Raw genomic sequence first — 18179 nt, forward strand, 5'->3', positions numbered from 1 at the left:
ACTGGCTGTTTCTGAAACACACATTTAACTGTACAGGGATTATTCTCAGGAGTATACCACGAAAATCAGTGGGACCAACAGCCCGTGGGTCAAAGAACTCTCCTGAATAAAACAAACCAGCTGGCCCTTTCCACTGAATTGCTATTAAAATACTGTAGTTCTGCATTGAAAGAGAAGACATGGCTATTAAATGAACTTCCAAACACCACAAAGGTAAAAAGCCTCTAAAAAAAACTAAAACCTCTAATACCTGAGAAACACTTGGATTTTTAGTTTCACCCTTACCTTGGATGTTTGAGAGAGAAAAATGTAAAAATACATATCCAACAAAAGCACAAGCCAGGTACTACAGCAGGAGAAGTGGTAAAAATATCAAAGGAGGGTCACACTTTATTATAGACCATTGAGTTTGAAAGGTATATATGTATATAATATATATGCACTCTGAGAAGACTGGTTCAGTATTCTATTACTGGTGAGATGCTGCTCATTTTTGTTCACATATTACAGAGCATGCTTCAAACAGGTACCTCTTCTAAAAGAAGGCATTGTCCTGGCTAGTAAATTCTATGCAACTTCCCAAATCGCATATAATTTATTGTGGCAAATACTTTTACTATTACAGGAGAAATGCGCAAGAGGACAAGAAAACCTTTTGACATTCACCTACAATTTCTTTTTCATCAAAGATATTGTACTCATCTGAAATTTAACTAGTCACAAACCCAGAAAGGTTTAAGGGACTTGCAGGTCTGTATCAAACATGACTTAGTTTATTAATTGCCCAGAAAATACTAATAGACAGGGGCTTACCTGTGTCTGATCATAGAGTTCTCATCCTGAATCTCCTCTTCGAGTATCTTAAATTCTTCCTACTCTTAAATGACCCAGATAAATTCATACCACTTCTGTGTGGCTTACCCTATCCACCCATTGATTTTACCCCCAACCCAAACATACAAACACACACACACACACACACACAGCCACTGCTTTCCTTTTTTAAAACATACTCTGTGCACAGCACTCTTGTTTTTATGGTGTAGTTATTTGTGGATACGCAGGAATCTTCTGGACTGCACAGGACAGGCTTGATCAACAGCAGAGAAGCACATCTTCCATACATTCATGTCTGCAAAAATAGACTATTTCCTTGCATTCATGCTTATAAGGTTGGTATAAAGTATTTATTTGAACAAGTAGCATCTATGAGTGTTTTTAATGGCTAGTAATTAGTCAACCTACATCTTAAGTTGTTTAGAGTAAGAATGATGTTAATACTTAATTTGCAAAACTAACATTGTGTTGTAACTCAAAGTAGAGCAAAATCAGCCAAGCAATATTTGGGATATTTAACCATTAGGCTTTGTCTCCCCATAAAGCCTGTATTTAGAGAAGAAAGAATACCAAAGCCAAATTCCTCAGTGGCCCCACTCAGATGCAGTGTCTTATTGTGTATTAATGAGTAAGAGTAAAGGCACACTAAATGATATTATGTCAATTAAAAATCGCACAAATGAGTTAATCATCAAAAACAATTTAAGAAATGCTGAGCAGGTCCACGTTTGTGAATTTTAACTGGGTTTATCAAAACTACAGCAAATTAGCTTGATGACTTGGTCTGGGCTTTCACAGCAATTATGACACTGTAGTCAAGGCTGGGAGGCCAGTCTGTACTCCATATCTCGAGTGTGATTTTCAAGATCCTTTATTTCTAGGAAGCAGAATTGTGGAAAGTCAGTTTCAACATGGGCCACCCTACCATGACGGGCTGCCTATACTAACTGCGCAGATGCTTCTTTCCCACTCGAAGGGAAACGAGCCTACTTCGAGGAACTTTCAGAGGAAGAATGTAGAGAAATGGACATTCATTTCAGTGACAGATTTAACATGCTCTTCTATCAAATAATTGTTTTGAGTGTCAATATTTCTGTTTGTTCCCCACTACTTGAGGTTCCAATATAGCAACGGAAGTAGAAAGAAGCAAAACCACTGTCTCTCTCTCTTCTTCTAACCAATAAAAGGCATGTGCATATCACTATGAAAATATATTAACAGTGACTCAGATACTCAAATTTCAATATATTTACTGCTAGGAGATGTGCATTATTCCAGGCAACACTCTGAGTAAGTCAGCTGCAAAGTTCCTGCTACAAGTCATTTTTGATCCTTTTGTAAAATATAAATATTATAATTTTTTACATGAGATAAAATTGCTGAATTTTTGCTCAATTAAAATAATATGATATTAAGACTTTATGTTGGCTACTCTAACATTAAATCACAGTACTTTCCAAATGATTTGCAAGCTTGTGTGATAGATTCTGAGGGAAACAATGTAGTTTCTCCTCAAATATAACAGTTTTACAAACCTCCTTTACTGAGAATTTTTCCACTATCTGCTCAAATACAAAAGAATTGCTGACATGCAAAACCAGTCAAAATACTGATAAGGCATTCAAGAGGATAGAAGCAAGGGGAGGATGTTCCAACATCACAAAATTAGAGTATTAAATTCATATAATAAAGAAGAGTTTGGAGATTTGAAATTAATTGCATGTTGAAAGAAGAAGTGCTTGTCACTCAACTACATTCTTGACTACTAGGTTGTGAATTCAGGACAATTACTTTTAGAACGGCTTTTACCAAAAAAGCCGAGAGAATCAAATTAAAAGAAGCCACTTACTACTATTTTTTTAAAAGCATACTTCATTACAATATTCAATTTTCTTAAGTTCTATACAAGAATCCTTGCATAAAAGAAAGGCAAGGAATCATTTTCTCCCACCCACAAACCTATTAAAGATGTGTTACAAGAACTCAACACATAAGAAAAACAGGGTCAATACAGTCTATGATGTGTATACTGTGTGATATGTACCAACCCCTACCTAGCAGAAACTGGAGTTTCTGAGTTCAGAGAATAATCTCAACCATGTAGCACGCATGCCACAAAAGTAAATTTCACACACCAACACTTAATCACACAAGTCAATTAAATCTTGCCGATGAGAGCAGAAGAAATAATCTTCCTTCAATTTGGTTTAACTTATAAATGCCTGACAGCAATTTGCTTGTGTGTGAAAAGTTGAAGGTAAAATCAGAGCCACAGTGGAATGTAAGCATTTGATTTCCCAACCCTTACAATGTGCCCCTCTAAGAATTATTCACATATAGTATCTGAAAGCTGATGTATCAGAAGGTGTCATTCAAAACCGTTTTTGTACATTCTACTTCAACCCATTTGTCTTTTGGAATTCTTCCTTCAGAAAACACTTTTTCCTTCAGTGCTTTGAGGAAACCTCTTTCAACTCAAGAACACAAGTGTGTTTATTAGACTGACCCCAGAAGCCCCCAAAATGTGTATAAAGACCTACTCACCACACTGTTCTTTCCCTTCAACTTTGTTTATTGATGTACTGAACATGAAAAAGTACAAAGAATCCAAACACAAAAGAAAACATGTACAGCCTCTTAAATACTCAACAGAATATATTTTCTATTCCAACAGATGTGAATTAAGTCATACTGTACAACTTCAAATAAATACCAGCCTTACATTGTATTAAGTGCTCTGATAAACACTGTAAAGTGAAGCACAATTTGCATGCCCTCTCATCAATGCCTTGGTTTGCTACAGTAGTATAGGAAAGAAGCATGTAGCTGCTGTTTTCCCCTGAGGGAAACCTTATTATTTTTTTTTTAAAGTATATACATGTATTTTACTTTTTAGTTTTTTTTTTTAAACGCAGAAGGTTAACTCTGACAATCTAAATGCACCTAAGGATATGAGAAAGTGCTAAGCCAATTGATTTCTGAATAGCATTGAGTGGGTCAGCATGAAAACTCGCTTATTCACTTTAGCACGCGCCTCACAGTATATGTACTGTACTATACTGAAAAATTTTATAACTACAATTTTAAATAATAAAAAATAAAACTCAAAGCAACCGCAAAGATAATGTACAACTATGTTATGCATAGCACATTGCCTGTTCTAAGGGGAAGCATGTGAGCATCTCAGTTTATACAAAAAGCAGGACGTAACTATATAGTTCTCAGTGCATCCTGATGAAGGCAATTTTTGCCTTCAGCTTTTTTGAAAATTTATTATAAGCTAGATGCTAATCAGAAAATATTTTGTATTTTTTAAAATTTCTTTCATACATGGTAAAGTCTTATTTTATTATTTCCCCAAATAGTGGTTTAAGCATCATACAAAGTTAAATTTCAATAGCATACAGATATTTATGATTTTTGTATGAAAAATGTAAGGAAATTTGTTCAAAACCTATGGTTATACTCTTTTTTTTTACCACAAACATATTTATAAACGAAAATGTAGCATCACCATAAACAGCTGAAGCTAGACTATCTACAGACAAAATTAGCAACAAATCTGATGCACTGTAAATTCAAGTCCTCAGGACAACAAAAGTGATTAAGCAAGACCTCAAGTAACAATGTTAATGCCATTTACAAAGGAAAAAACTGATACAAAAACATTCAAAACCTGAACATCACTTGGCATGTAAGGGAAAAAAAATCAAATTAGCTGAAAGGTTCATAAACACAAGGTCTTATTTACATTACACAAAGCTCAGGTGTTAGCCTTGAACGTAACTTTCAAAATACCTTCAAATATATCCAACTCAGGTCACTTTTGCTGATTTGCTGCAGTACAAATCATGTGCAACGTCTTTTTTTCCTTAAGACAAAACAATTCTTCAAACAATACTGCAAGTACATCACTAAACACCATGAGCTCTATCTGAAGGGATTTCTTTAGGAAGAACAGATTTTTTCCCCCATCTCTTGGTAATTTAAATTTCTTGCCTGCTCTTATATATTCTTTTGTAAATTTTTTTTATTTGTTTCAAAATCACAAATCAATGTGAGCCACCTGTCACATAATAACCAGGATGATCAGACGCTCCACTGGTGATTACAAAAACGAAACCAGCAGTGGTTCCCTCATTGATTCTACTCCTTTCATACAAAGATCTCAAAAGTATTTTCTACATCATAAATCTTTCTAAGTTTTCCAGCCGCTGCAAATTTCCTGGTAAATTTTAAAAGCTCACTAGGTGTCATATGAAGAGATTTCTCAAAGTATTCAAGTCAAAATATTTGTTCCAGGACCAGTAAAAAGTTTCTCCAAATTTTCTTTTTTATAAAAATAGATGCTTTTTTTAAACCCACATCAAAGAGGCTCTTATCTCTTTGGCAAGGTACTGCTTTACGAAAAGTTCTCCAGTATTCTTACAATAAGCGTTTATAATGTAGCCCCCCCCTTCCCCAACCCAAATCATAATTATAAAATAAATACTGTTTTTAACTTCATAAATAAAAATGTAAACTTCAAAATACTTTTCTTAGACATAACAGTAATGCTTTAAATGTAAACCAAACACAAAGCTAATCAGAAAAAGGAAAAAAAGGGGGGAAAAAAAAGACACAACCAACTGAGGAAGTACAACACAAAGCCTCAAGATTTACTCACAGGTTCAAGGCAGTTATGTAAAAAGCAAAGAAATGTCTTCCCTTAGCTGAAACACTTTAAAAGGTCCACCTTCTTCAAAGAAGGCAATAGAATGCAATGTGACAGGTAAAAACCCTGTACCTCTTGTCCATATTCAAACATAAAAGATATTTAAGAAGTTTTAATTCAAATACTAGCAATAAAAAATCTCACATATTTCTTAGGATGCTAAGTAGTCGTTTTATCCCCATCTCAACACTGACTTACAAAGACATCTACTAATGTATAAAGTTTCTCTTAACTTGCCTTTGTTGTATAGTTTTCATATATAAATGGACTGAGGACAAGAGCTCATTAGGCTTTGTGCGTTTTGTTTGTCTTAAAGGAGACCTGCAGTACTCTGTCTCCCAGACGGTATCCATTGAGGCTAGCTATCGCCATGGCGGCCTCATCATAGTTTGTCATAGTCACAAATCCAAAACCTTTGCATTTATTGGTGTTAAAGTCACGGATGACCTTCACGTTGGTGACAGCTCCAAAAGGCCCAAACATTTGCCACAGGATACTCTCGTCTGCGTCAGGAGCCAGGTTGTACACAAATATACACCACCCTGTTCCAGGGTGCCCAGGGATATTAATTCCAGCCAAACTGGTCATTCCATCAATGGTCATCGGAGAAAACCTACTAAACAAAACAGTAAACACACACAAAAAAAGAAACAAAGGTTGGTTATGGCAATGGACCAATTTCTTTTTCTCTTCCCATCCGCAGTTTTAGTAATTCTCCTCCCTCCAACAGATACATCCAGTTATTTTGATTTTTCAACCAAGGCCTACATGTGGCTGGCAGTGACATGTCATCAATGTATTAATATGCTATGAAATGGCCATTATTTTCTGTATTGAATAACATTATCTACAATAGCAAAGAAATCAGAACTGGCTTCGTGAAATAAGCAGGACTGGAGGGAAAAGAACCAACACACATAAACATGCTTTAACGTCGGAACGCAACATGAAACAAATAACGGGTTTTTAAAAGACCAAGTGGCATCCAGTGGTAAAGAAATATTCTTTGAATCAAATGTGCACCAAGAAAACAGCTTTTCATTAAGTTGTACATGCAAAATAAAACCCAACACAAACTCATGAATGGTGTAAGTATCGGTCCCAAAAATCAAAGAAACCAATCGTGGGAAGGGATGATGAGTTATCATGAACCTCTATCATTACCTCTTTACTCCATAAGCCATATTGAGCAGATTGTCCAACCTGCAAAACACACATTTAGCAAACTTCAGTTTTAAGTTTTCCCCTTGATGATCGAGAAAGCTGGGCTCCTCACTGCCATCATCCAAGGGCATATCTGCACACTGCTTCTATGTGAAGTCTCAAGGTACACTTGAGTCTTTTCATATTCCTGAGAGGATGAGCAGCCATGGGCACAGGGTATTAGCTGTTCCCACAGATACAGCTGATCAAGGGTCAGTGCAGGCAAAGTATGATGGTCACCTGAGGAAAGTGCTCAGAGAGGAAATGTGGAACCTGAGGAAGAGCTAACCACTGCGTTCTGAGCAGGCAACTTCGAAGTGCTCCGGATTTGCCATATATCACTTTTAACAATTCTGCTGCTTACTGGGGATACAAAGGCATTGCTTGTCCACACAACAGTAAATGGTGGTACTGATATTCACTGACTGATATCACAGATTTCTGTAGTTGTCCATCACCCAACTTGGAAGGACTTTTTGTCTCTTAGAACCAAAGAGGCATAAAAAAGAACTTTACAATCTTGGTTAATGCTCCCATTGCTCAAATATACAAAGCTAAGGTCCAGGGAAGTAAAGAAGAAAGATCCAGTGCTTTAGTGAGCAACAAAGCTGGAGGTTCAGATCCTAAGCCTGACGCTGTATTTACCACCCCACCCCCCACCCCCCACCCCCACCCCCGACAGGAAGTGTAGCCCTACTCAGGGTTAAGAAACTAGGCAGGAAACAAACAAGGCAACATGATTATCTTTTAAAAAGTTCAAATAAAGTGACAGGGCAATGAAGTATTCTTCTCAACTTTCTACCCTTTCCCTGTTCCAAAAATTAAATGAATTTTATATTACTCGATTCTTCTTCCTTTATCATGGTCAAAAGATCACTGTGATGTCCTAAGTTTCACAGTGTACCCCATATATCTGCTTTGAGGTGGCATGCAAAACTTAACACATACCCCATATGACCTCCCTGTGGAGCTACCATGCTTAACCCTCTCCCAAGACGACCTTGGGTCATAAAGAACAAAGTTTCTTTCTTTCTTTTAAACACCCGTAAAGGGTAAATTTGAAGAAAAGTCTCCAGTTTATCATCTAACCTATGGCATGAAGTCAGGCTACACCACACAAGAAAAAGCAATTCCTTTTAGTTTTTATAAAAGCCAAAACACATTTTGGCTGGTCTTTCAGAAGTGAAAAGGAACACTTCCCACGAATACCTGCCCCTAATCTCCACTGAGCATTTTTTGTTTTGAAAAAAAAAAAAAAAAAAAAAAAAAAAAAAAAGAACAAAGCCGATGTAACCCAACTGCAGGGAAACACTACAAACCACAACAACAAAGGATCCTCACTGGGGTGTGTGTGTGTGTGTGTGTGTGTGTGTGTGTCTTGTCCCACTATGTCTCACTGTACCACTGACCACAGACCTATATCATGGCATGTTTAAAATAAATTATCTGATGATTAAACAAAGGTAATGAAGTTATTAAATAAGAAAACTACCAGGAGAACCAGCTGAGTGAGCCTGTTTGCATTTGCAAGGGACAAAAGCACATGTGTGAAAAGAGTATATGTGTGCGACAGCTTTGTTACCTGTAGAAGGGTAAATACGATCAAAGATATCATGCCTTTATAATTCAAGAATTAAGGCCACCAACACCAGAAATACAGGTCAGCACCAACTGGTATCACTAACACACACATAAAGTCATCTGACAGAAAATCTGCTTTTGGCATATAAGGATACTTTAAAGGATCCATGGGAAAATGGGATTAAAAGTTTATTTTGGTGCACAGTTTTGACATCCACACATATCCATGCAGGGGTCTTCAGAAAGTTCATTAAATGAGTGTAGCAAAAAAGCTATGCAGGGCCAGCATTGTAGTATAGTGGGTAAAGCTGCCACCTGCAATGCCAGCATCCCATTTGGGCACCAGTTCAAATCCTGGCTGCTCCACTTCTGATCCAGCTCTCCCTGCTAATGGCCTGGGAAAGCAGCAGAAGACGGCCCAAGACCTGGATTCCTGACACCCACTGGGAAGACCTGGAAGAAGTTCCAGGTTCCTGGCTTCAGCCTGGCCCAGCCTTAGCCGTTGCAGCCTTCTAGAAAAGTGAACCAGTGGACGGAAGGTCTTTCTCTCCCTCCCCCTCTGTTAAACTGCCATTCAAATGAATAAATCTTTTTTAAAAAAGCTGTGCAATAATTTAAAAATATTGTTGCACAAAGATAAACTTATTTAATCCTATTGTCCACAAGCCTTGTGCAATTTCCTAACCTTATATGATACCTGTAGTATAGAACAGCATATTGAAGTCCCTGTATACAGTACTGAGTCCAAGAGTACAGAGGCAACACATTAGTTCACTAAAAAATGTGGCAGCACCTGTCTAGACATAAGGACCACCACTCTCGGCCACTACCCAGTTAGGACAGTAACCAAAAGCTCAGACTCAGAATTTGCTAAAGAAATTTTCAGTATTTTCAAAGCAGGGTAGCATTCAAGCCTACTCCAGAAATGAGTAACATTATTTGAGGGAGACAGAATCTCACTCCTGTCCCTCGATCCTCAGAATCACCAGACAGGAGGTCTAGGACTTCTAGACTCAGATCCCTCATGATGCTCCCACTGGGTCTCCTCTTTGCTCAATCTGTGAAGCACTATGTGATTATCAAGATTTTCACGGATTTCTGTACTCATCTTTATTTTAGGAAAAATTCGGCCCTTTGGAATTTAAGTTATAGATCTCTCTCTCTCTCTCTCTCTCCTTTCCCATCACCAGGAACGGGAGAGAAGAGCATCAGACCAAGGAGACTTGTGCCAAGTGCTGCTGACACCCTCTGCCTCAATGCAGCTCAGCCCAGTAACTTTCCTTGCTCTTTCAGCGCTATCCACACCCCATTCCACAGAAGACCAGAGAAGGCACTGGTGCACCACATGGGCAGCATGTACCCCACGTCCAGCAGCAGTTGGCTAGCTATGAATCAGGTAGGTACAAGAGAAAAGGGTGCAGTATCTCACAAAGGACATAAGGATTACCTCCTACATTGCATGTCTTTGCCATGTCTGTCCATAGCTCAAGGACATCTTTTATATACTGTAACTTAAAACTGAAGTCAATTTTTTAAATGGAGATCAAGCTAAAAGTCTTCGGTATGACTCAGCGGGTATGCATGATGATGTACTCCTCTGTGGAAGGTAAAAGTTGAAGTCATTAAGTATATTTTTAATGTTTAAAAATAAAGCGTTCTTGGGGCACTTGTTTGGCCTAGCGGTTAAGAAGGCACCCGGGATGCCCCAGAGCAGCCTGGGTTCAAGTCCTGGCTCTGACACCTGACTCTAGCTTCCTGCCAATGCAGATGCTGGGAGACAGAAGAAATGGCTCAAGTACTTGGATCCTTATCACAAATGTGGAAAATAAAGGGTCCCAATTTAAGATTTAGCTTGGCCCAGTCCCAGATACTGTACATATCTGGGGAGTGAACTAGTGGATGGGGGAGCTCTTGCTCTCTCAAATAAAATATAAAATTAAAAATAATTATTTTCTTATATATAATAAATGCATTGTGCCCAGTATCCACACTCACTCCCCAAACCATTGCATGCCTCCCCTTGAGGGAAGAATGAGCAGTACTCAGAGGAGCAAAGTGGCCATAGCCATCTCACCTATTCCTTAGCCCAGACATAATCTACTTTACAAATAAACATTAAGGGGATTTGAAGGATTGGGTTGGATAACCTAGCTTTAATTACAGTAGCCTTCACTTCAAGAGAAGGTGGCTTAAAAAAGATCCTCATTAAAAATAATAATAATAAATCAGAGTTGAGGATAATACCAGGAAGAAAAAATCCAAGTTAAATAAGAAAAAGGAGAGACAATTATTTCTCCTAATCCCAGTACACGTTACATTATGAGGTTAGGCGCAGGATAATCCAGTATGTTTCAAGTGAAGTCAGAGAGGAAACTGAAAATCATCAATATTACTTTATGCATCTTGCTTTAGAAGCCGTATTATTTATTAAGATATTAGGTAAATGAAATGTGAAACCAGCCAGCAATTAGAAAGAAACATTTTATATACTGTTTGTTACTTTATCCTATATTTATTTTCTATGTTTGATTAGAATTTATGTAATTTATGAAAAATACTTAATAGGCCAGTGTGTACCTTTTTCTATTAGCAAGAATGCAGCTCAGATTAAACTAGTCAATACTTTGAACAGAACCATTTATTAAGATACAGCAGTCACATTCCAAAGGCAGATTTTTATAAGCAGAAAACAAAATAAGTACTTGCCTAATTCTCAAGAACTTTAGCTGGTCTATATGATGCTGTGAATATGGTAGATAAATAACTAGATATTTGTCAAAGTCCATAGAACTACACAACACAAAGATAGATATGATATGAACTATGGACTGCAGGTAATAACAATGTGTTCATATTGCTTTACCAGCAGTAACAAGTGCATTACATTAATCCAAAATGTTAACACTAGATAAAAATATGGAAAGGGAGGTAAGAGGAGGAGTGTACGAAAATTTTGTACTTCCTAAAATTCTTAATTTAAAACACATTTGAAAAAATTCTGCCTTAAAAAAAAAAAAAAAAAACTAGCTGATAGACCACAGAAGGCTCACATGCAAGTAGATAAACTAAAATTAAAATCAGAAATAAAAATATGGAGAGGTTACTAATGAGAAATAAAATTCTGAATAGTACAAATAATAGTTATCCACACCTTTCTAGAACACTGATCAAGACCCACTTCATAATTAAGTTACACCTTGATTCAACCAGATGGGAGTATCTCATCTTCTGAGAAAGAGGAGCGTGCAAGAGGACTGACAGCAGTTTCTTCCAAAATGAAATTGTCATGATGCAACAAATGTCTTGCATGCAACTCTAGAGCTAAGTTAAAAGGCTCTTTTAGAAATGCATAAAGGTTCACAGAAGTGGGCACATGAGCATTAGACTAGATCACATTCAACAAAGTTAAGGCTGCTTCATCAGAGAACATGAAAAAATCTGGCTTAAAGTTTAATTTACACATCATGTCCCAAGAATATATATTTAAGGAGCTTGAATCAAACTGCCCATCAAAATAAACACAACTTTATTTATTGAGAACTGCAGTCAATTAAATAAGCTTATTTGATTAGCACTGCTCATGTTAAAATAATTCTCTAATTACGCACATGGGTTAACTGAGCCATAAACCTCACAAGATCACTTTAAAGTTTAAATCTTACTACATGCCCTTAAAAGATATGGTGGGCTTTGTAAGTAGTAAAAGTTCCTTAGCTACTGCTGTAATATTTATAATTTATATTCCCCAATCTCAACTCCCAAGACAACAGAAAAAACACAGTGAGATACTCTCAGTGTCTGCTGGAAAATGACAAACCCAAGGCTGAGAGCATTCAAACACAAATACTAGGGACAAAGTACGTGTTGAAATCTAGACCACAACTCCTCAACAGAAAGGAGCAAAATATCAACAAAACACAACCGTCGTTAATTCAAGGTTCTGGATGAAGTGAAAGAAGGAACAACCTTTACTTAGCAGAACAAGGGGTAGGGGGCAGAATCAAGTCAGTAACAGCAAAGTTAAAGATACTAAAGAAAAGCCTCAAACACACATCAAGTTAAACCCTGAACTCTAGGAATAAAGGGTCTGGATTTTTCCCGACACCCAGTCTAAATCAGACTTTCACTGAGCACATTAACTAGTTCCTTATTTAATTATCTGCACAGAGATTACGGGAGGATTGGGAAGTAGAGGGAAGGGAACCACAGACAGGACCCAATACAGCAAAGAACAATCTACCCCACCTACTGACCAGGCTTCGCCTAAAACGTGAAACAACTCTTATTCCCTTCTTCAAAAATTTCTCTGAAAGTCAAGAATCTAATCTCCAAGTTCATGATTCTACATGTGTCTAAAAGCTATTGAATCTGACCCACAGGAACACGCTGTGGGTGGGGGCATCACCCCATTGAATAAAAAGCACAGGGCATTCGGGAAGGGTTGGGAGAGCTGAGAATGGATGGTGCAGTCATCAACACTTTAACATGGGGTCACCTGCAAGCCTCGCCCCTTCAGCAATCAGGCACTCTCCTGTCTTTTCTGTTCCTTGCCCAATCTTCCTCCAAACTCAATCTTCATTGTTAAAATGCTATCTTACTTCATGATTACCATACAAAAACAGCTTAAATTGGATGGGAAAAATAACAATTTAAACTAACATGGCTTTCTATTAACATCAAACATTTTATAATTTCTCTGCATTAAAATAGGTTATAAAGAAATTTCTCAGCATTAAAATAGGTTATAAAGAACCTTCTTCTAATTCAGCTCAAAATTGCTTTCCAGGCCCCAGAGAATCCTGAAGTTGACTAGACAGGCCATCTAAGACACTTGTAAAATTCCTTCATGCTCTGTCCTCAGTGTGGGGGTTGGGAGTATTTATATATACTTTCACTTAAGGACAATGCCACACAGCAAACTCAGAGGCAGAGCTAAAAATCAGTTCTGTGACATTTCCTGTTCGACCAGGGCAAGTATCAAGCAAGCATGATGCACCTCTCCCTCTCAGGGATGGGGAACCTCTTTTCTGCTGAGGGCCATTTGGATATTTATAACATCATTCGTGGGCCAAAAAAAATTAACAGCTTAAAAATTAGCCTGCTATAGATTTTATTGCATTTCGAGTCCCATCTGCAGTTGCCTTGGCAGGGCCACACCAAATAATTTTGCCAGATGTTCCTCACCCCTGGAGCTGATTCTCTTCTAGCATCCACCAAAGGCAAAGGTGGTGAACATTTCTTTCCCACTAACACTCTCCCCCTCTCCTCACAAAGCAGCAGCAGAGCTCACAACTGCGGACCTGGTCACCCAGTTTAATAGTAGCCTTTTAAGAGCACCATCTCTTTTTCCAGGGCAAAAGCCAACTTAAGAGTTTAATGTGGCACTTATGGAAAACAGCTTCCTCATACCTCAAGTAAAACAGCAAATATTTCTTAAAAGGAAGTATTTTAATTGATTTTATCCCTACTCTCTTCAGCATGCTTTAACCACCATGAAAAAAAATGCACATGAACTAGAAAACATATAACTTCTCATTGGGTTAAATTTGTGACTATATGTTTGATAATTAATTATTCTGTCCCAGGAAGGGAATGAATAAAATTGATAAACACTTGTAATTAAAAAAAAAATAGTATGAGGGGTTAGATAGTATTATGGCTGAAGTACACCATATGGCCTAAAAGGATATTTTTAAATGTCCTGGAAAATAAAAACTGACTTATTTGTGAACCTGCAAACTTTGTGTTCCGTTTCACTTCCTAAAGTCACTTCTCTTAAATGCAGATTGGAATGGTTTCTGAATGACTCCAAAATGGGTTGTTATCCTAGCATCAGAATAAAACAAAAAACTGGACTACTTACACCTGTTAATAAGAAAGTGCCTTCTTTAGACTAAAGTCATCACCATTTTATGGACTACACAGAGGTCAGCAATAACTACCCACAGGCCAAATCCAGACCGACACCAGTTGCTGCATGGTCCAAGAGCAAAGAATGGCTCTTATATTTTTAAATAGACTTTTTTTTAAAGGCAGAGACCATAACCCACAAAGACTGAGACAGTCAACCTTTAAAATATAAGGAAAAATCAAGGGCAGGGGCATTTATCTATCTGCAGACATGTATTCACATACATTACATATCCTTAAGAGTGGAGATATTATAAAACAAATAACTAAACAGCTTGATCCAAAAATTCAAACACTAGCAACACAAGAACAAAAAGTTTATCAAGAAAAAAACTTTTTAAAGGGGAGACACAGAAGCACTGGAAACAGTTAAGAAGACTCCAGCAGTCTGTATGTTAGGAATTCTCAACCATGGCACTATCCATGTTTGGGGCCAATAATCTGCCGTTGGAGCTATGCTGTGTATGCTACAGGATGTTTAGTAGCATCGCCCCGGCCAGAGAACCATTGCTATGAGTTACTGGCCTTTTGCTTCCACCTTTAATATTAGCGAAAGAAACTATTCCCCAAATAGGTAGGTCGTCTCTGTGCCCGTAAGAAAGAAAGAAAACACCAACAACAAAAATGATGAAAGCAAACCAGAGATTCTGTCAATCAAAGTGGGTGGTAAACTCTCTTTCAGTTTTAGTAGCTGGGCACAAGAACTAAACCAGACTTACCTAAAACGCTGTGCCTGCTGAGCTAGCGGTCCTGGATACCTTCTGTTTGGAGACTGGTACAGCTGGGAAAGGATGGCCTGATTGGTTTTTTGGCTTGGATTATTAGCAAACTTTACAGTGATTGGCTCTGTGGCACCAGGAGGTTTCTGGCCATTTAGGCCTTTGATAGCTTCTTCTGCCTCAATCCGCTTGTCAAATCGAATAAACCCTACACCCCTTGATATGCCTATGGTAGATTTGAGTAAAGATTTGGGAAAGAGGGAGTGGAAGGAGAGGGGAGGGAGAGAAGAAAGGATAAATTAATTTTTCCTTCTCAAGAACATGTTTTCACCCACATAAACATTTGCCACAAAAATCACACCAAGAGGAAAGTTTTACTTTAACCTACTAGCAATTCAGTGGAGAATCATAATTTTGCAATTTTTAAATGCATGAAGTCATTTATGCAATATGAGTACTGATTATCACATGCCTTCCAATAAGCCAAGATGAGAAAGCACAAGGACGTCCATATTTTCTCTCTCTCCCCCTCCCTTCCTCTTTCCCTCCCAGACACTGTCTTTAACAACATCAACAGTATACCCAAGTTCCATTTTTCAAATCGTGCTACTAGATAAGCAGATTAGAAATGAGGGGCACGGTAGCTCCTTTCCTTATAGCAAGAGAACCAGCCTTTGCTAAAAATGCTAGAAAGCTATGTTATATTTTTAACCATGGTAAAAGATACATTTCAGATAAATTTTTTAATTTTCAGCTCAATACTATTGTACACACATCCTTTTAGAAAAAATGTTTGCAGAAGTTCCTGGTACTCTGAAGTTTCCTATGCTTCCAATTAAAGAAATAATATGAGTATTATGGAGAGGGAAAAAAAGGTGAAAAGAGACCTAAGTTTTTAAAAATAAATTAAAAAGCTGGGTGGGAGGGAGGATGGGGGAGAAGTATCACTGTGTTTCTAAATCTGTATATACTAAATACATGAAACTTGTATAACTTAAATAAAATAAATACAAAGTTAAACATCAGGGTAGGCATTTTTTTGTGTGGCTATTAAGATGCTGATTTAGACACTTGCATCCCATAGCAAATACCTGGCTCCAGCTCCCAACTCCAGCTACCCCCAATGCAGACTCTAGGAGGCAGCAGTGATGGCTCAACTGCACTCCTGCCACCCATGTGGGAGACCTGGATTGAGTTCCTGGGTTTGGTAAGAGCCATTGCAGGCATCTGGGAGTGAACCAGCAAACAGGAGCACCTGCACTCTCAGGCTCTCTTGCTCTCTCCCTCCTTCCCTCAAATAATAATTTTTAAAATTTAATTTTTTAAAGTAAAGCACCAAAGCTTTCTGGCCTCACAGCATTACTTCTGACTATGAAAGATCACTCCATGTCCCACACTTTCCCACTTGTAGAGACAGAATCAAAGCAAAGAATGGCTAACCGTCTCTCCAGTGTATGAGAAATGGTAAAGGGAAACCAAACTTATTCTGTTTAATTGGCATGAACAGGTCAGTCAGGGTGGCCACAGCTGGTTATCAGGAGATAACAATATGCAGGAAGATGCTTCTTGGCAAACAAGCTGGTCCTAGCACTACTGGCTTGGGATGAGCAGCTAGAAAAATATGTATGATTCAGTATACCAATGAAGAAAAGAATAACAGAGTACTGAGAATGTTAGGCTAAGGATTAGACGATCATGACTTATAGGAACTTTCAAAAGAAATGAAGGGGCTAGCACTGTGGCATAGTGGGTAAAGCCACTGCTTGCTGCACCAGCATCTCATACGGGCAGTGGTTTGAGTCTTAGCTACTTCACTTCCAATCCAACTCTCTGCTATGGCCTGGGAAAGCAGTGGAGGATGGTCCAAGCCCGTGGGCCCCTGCCCCCTTATGGGAGACCTGGAAGAGGCTCCTGGCTCCTAGCTTCAGATTGGTGCAGCTCCGACCATTGCAGCCATCTGGGGAATGAAACAGTGGATGGCAGACTTCTCTCTGCCTCTGCAACTCTGCCTTTCAAATAAATAAATAAATATTTAAAAAACGAAAAAGAAATGAAGATCTACTTGCTTTACAATTAATACTACATAAGGTCAATGGCTTAGAATTGTGTAAGTTGGTAAAGGCATTTTTTCCTTATATTCTTATCTCAGACAGCCCCTATCACTAACTTTTCTACTTAAGCTATGTCCACTGCACATTATTACCACCTGATAACAAAATTGTAGGGTTTCAATTTTCACTTCAGGTGAAGTTAGCTTGCTCTGAAAGCTTTAAGTTTGAAGATGAAATAGTGAATTGATGGCAAATATATCCTTTCATTTATCCACTATCTCCTTTTAAGAATTAATGACCCCTAACACCGAGTTGTTCCATTAGGAAAGCATTAGATAAGCAGTGAAACTGCCTCTACACAGGTTCAATCAGCTAAGCTGGTGGCCCTCAAATTTAAACCTCTATCAGAATGACCGGAGGGTGAAATGCTCACCCTCAGAGTTTTAAACTCATAGGTGCCAGGTAAGGCCCAAGAATTTGCATTTCTAGCAAGGATCCAGAAAGATGCAGATGTTGTAGCTGGAGAATAGTACATAAAAACCATCAAGTAAAATGCTATGTAGTGAGCTAGATACACCTGTGATCCCACACTCTCAAAATATACCGATTGTCAGTGAAAGGATTTCATGGACTTTCTGATTCACTAGTAAAATCTACTTTGGATTCATTAAGTTTTTATTAAGAATAGTGACTTAAAAAGCACAGATAATACATACAAAATAAATAAAGCATTGTTGTTGCTTTCAACAATTTTAATCTTGATCGCTAGGCCTGGATTTCTACTTCAGTCCATTAGTAGTCTGCAGGATTCGATACAGTGTGACAGAATGTATAGGAAGGATTAGGGAATAACTCACACAACTAAGACTATCTTATATACCCTTACTTGACAGAAGTCTCTTTGGCAGCAGTATCCCTCGGGCACTGTCCCAGGCATGCAGGTAGTGGTAGATTACCTTTCTACCTAGAACACTGAGGAAGTGCTTCCTTTGAAGCCAATGAACAGCACAGAGGCACAAAACTGAGGCCTAACATATCCTCACATTCAGATCACCTAAAGTGATATCTTCACTCAGAGAATTAAAAGCTTAATTTTATCTTGGGATAAACACACTGCATTCTTGAAAAAACAGATGTTGCAATATACAAAGTATCTCCAGGATC

The 18179-nt window shown here is 38.0% G+C and overlaps 1 protein-coding gene across 22 annotated transcripts in view; it reads right to left on the reverse strand.

Moving 5' to 3' along the window:
- Positions 1 to 3388: 3388 nt before the first annotated feature.
- ELAVL2 (ELAV like RNA binding protein 2) overlaps positions 3389 to 18179 on the reverse strand; it is a 193771-nt gene continuing 178980 nt past the window's right edge. For 18 of the 22 annotated variants that reach the window (XM_089317905.1, XM_089317915.1, XM_089317948.1 and 15 more), the window contains 3 exons: positions 14965 to 15190; positions 6716 to 6754; positions 3389 to 6167 (listed from right to left, as the gene is read on the reverse strand). In XM_089317905.1, the coding sequence (XP_089174031.1) occupies positions 5837 to 6167; positions 6716 to 6754; positions 14965 to 15190 (596 nt within the window). In that variant the 3' untranslated portion in view covers positions 3389 to 5836. The remainder of the gene's footprint in view (positions 6168 to 6715; positions 6755 to 14964; positions 15191 to 18179) is intronic. The other 4 variants (XM_089317887.1, XM_089317881.1, XM_089317890.1 and 1 more) reach the window with 2 other exon arrangements.

This window comes from Oryctolagus cuniculus, chromosome 1 (genome assembly GCF_051225735.1).
Source record: "Oryctolagus cuniculus isolate XC-2025 breed Fujian yellow rabbit chromosome 1, ASM5122573v1, whole genome shotgun sequence".
Taxonomy (NCBI): Eukaryota; Metazoa; Chordata; class Mammalia; order Lagomorpha; family Leporidae; genus Oryctolagus; species Oryctolagus cuniculus.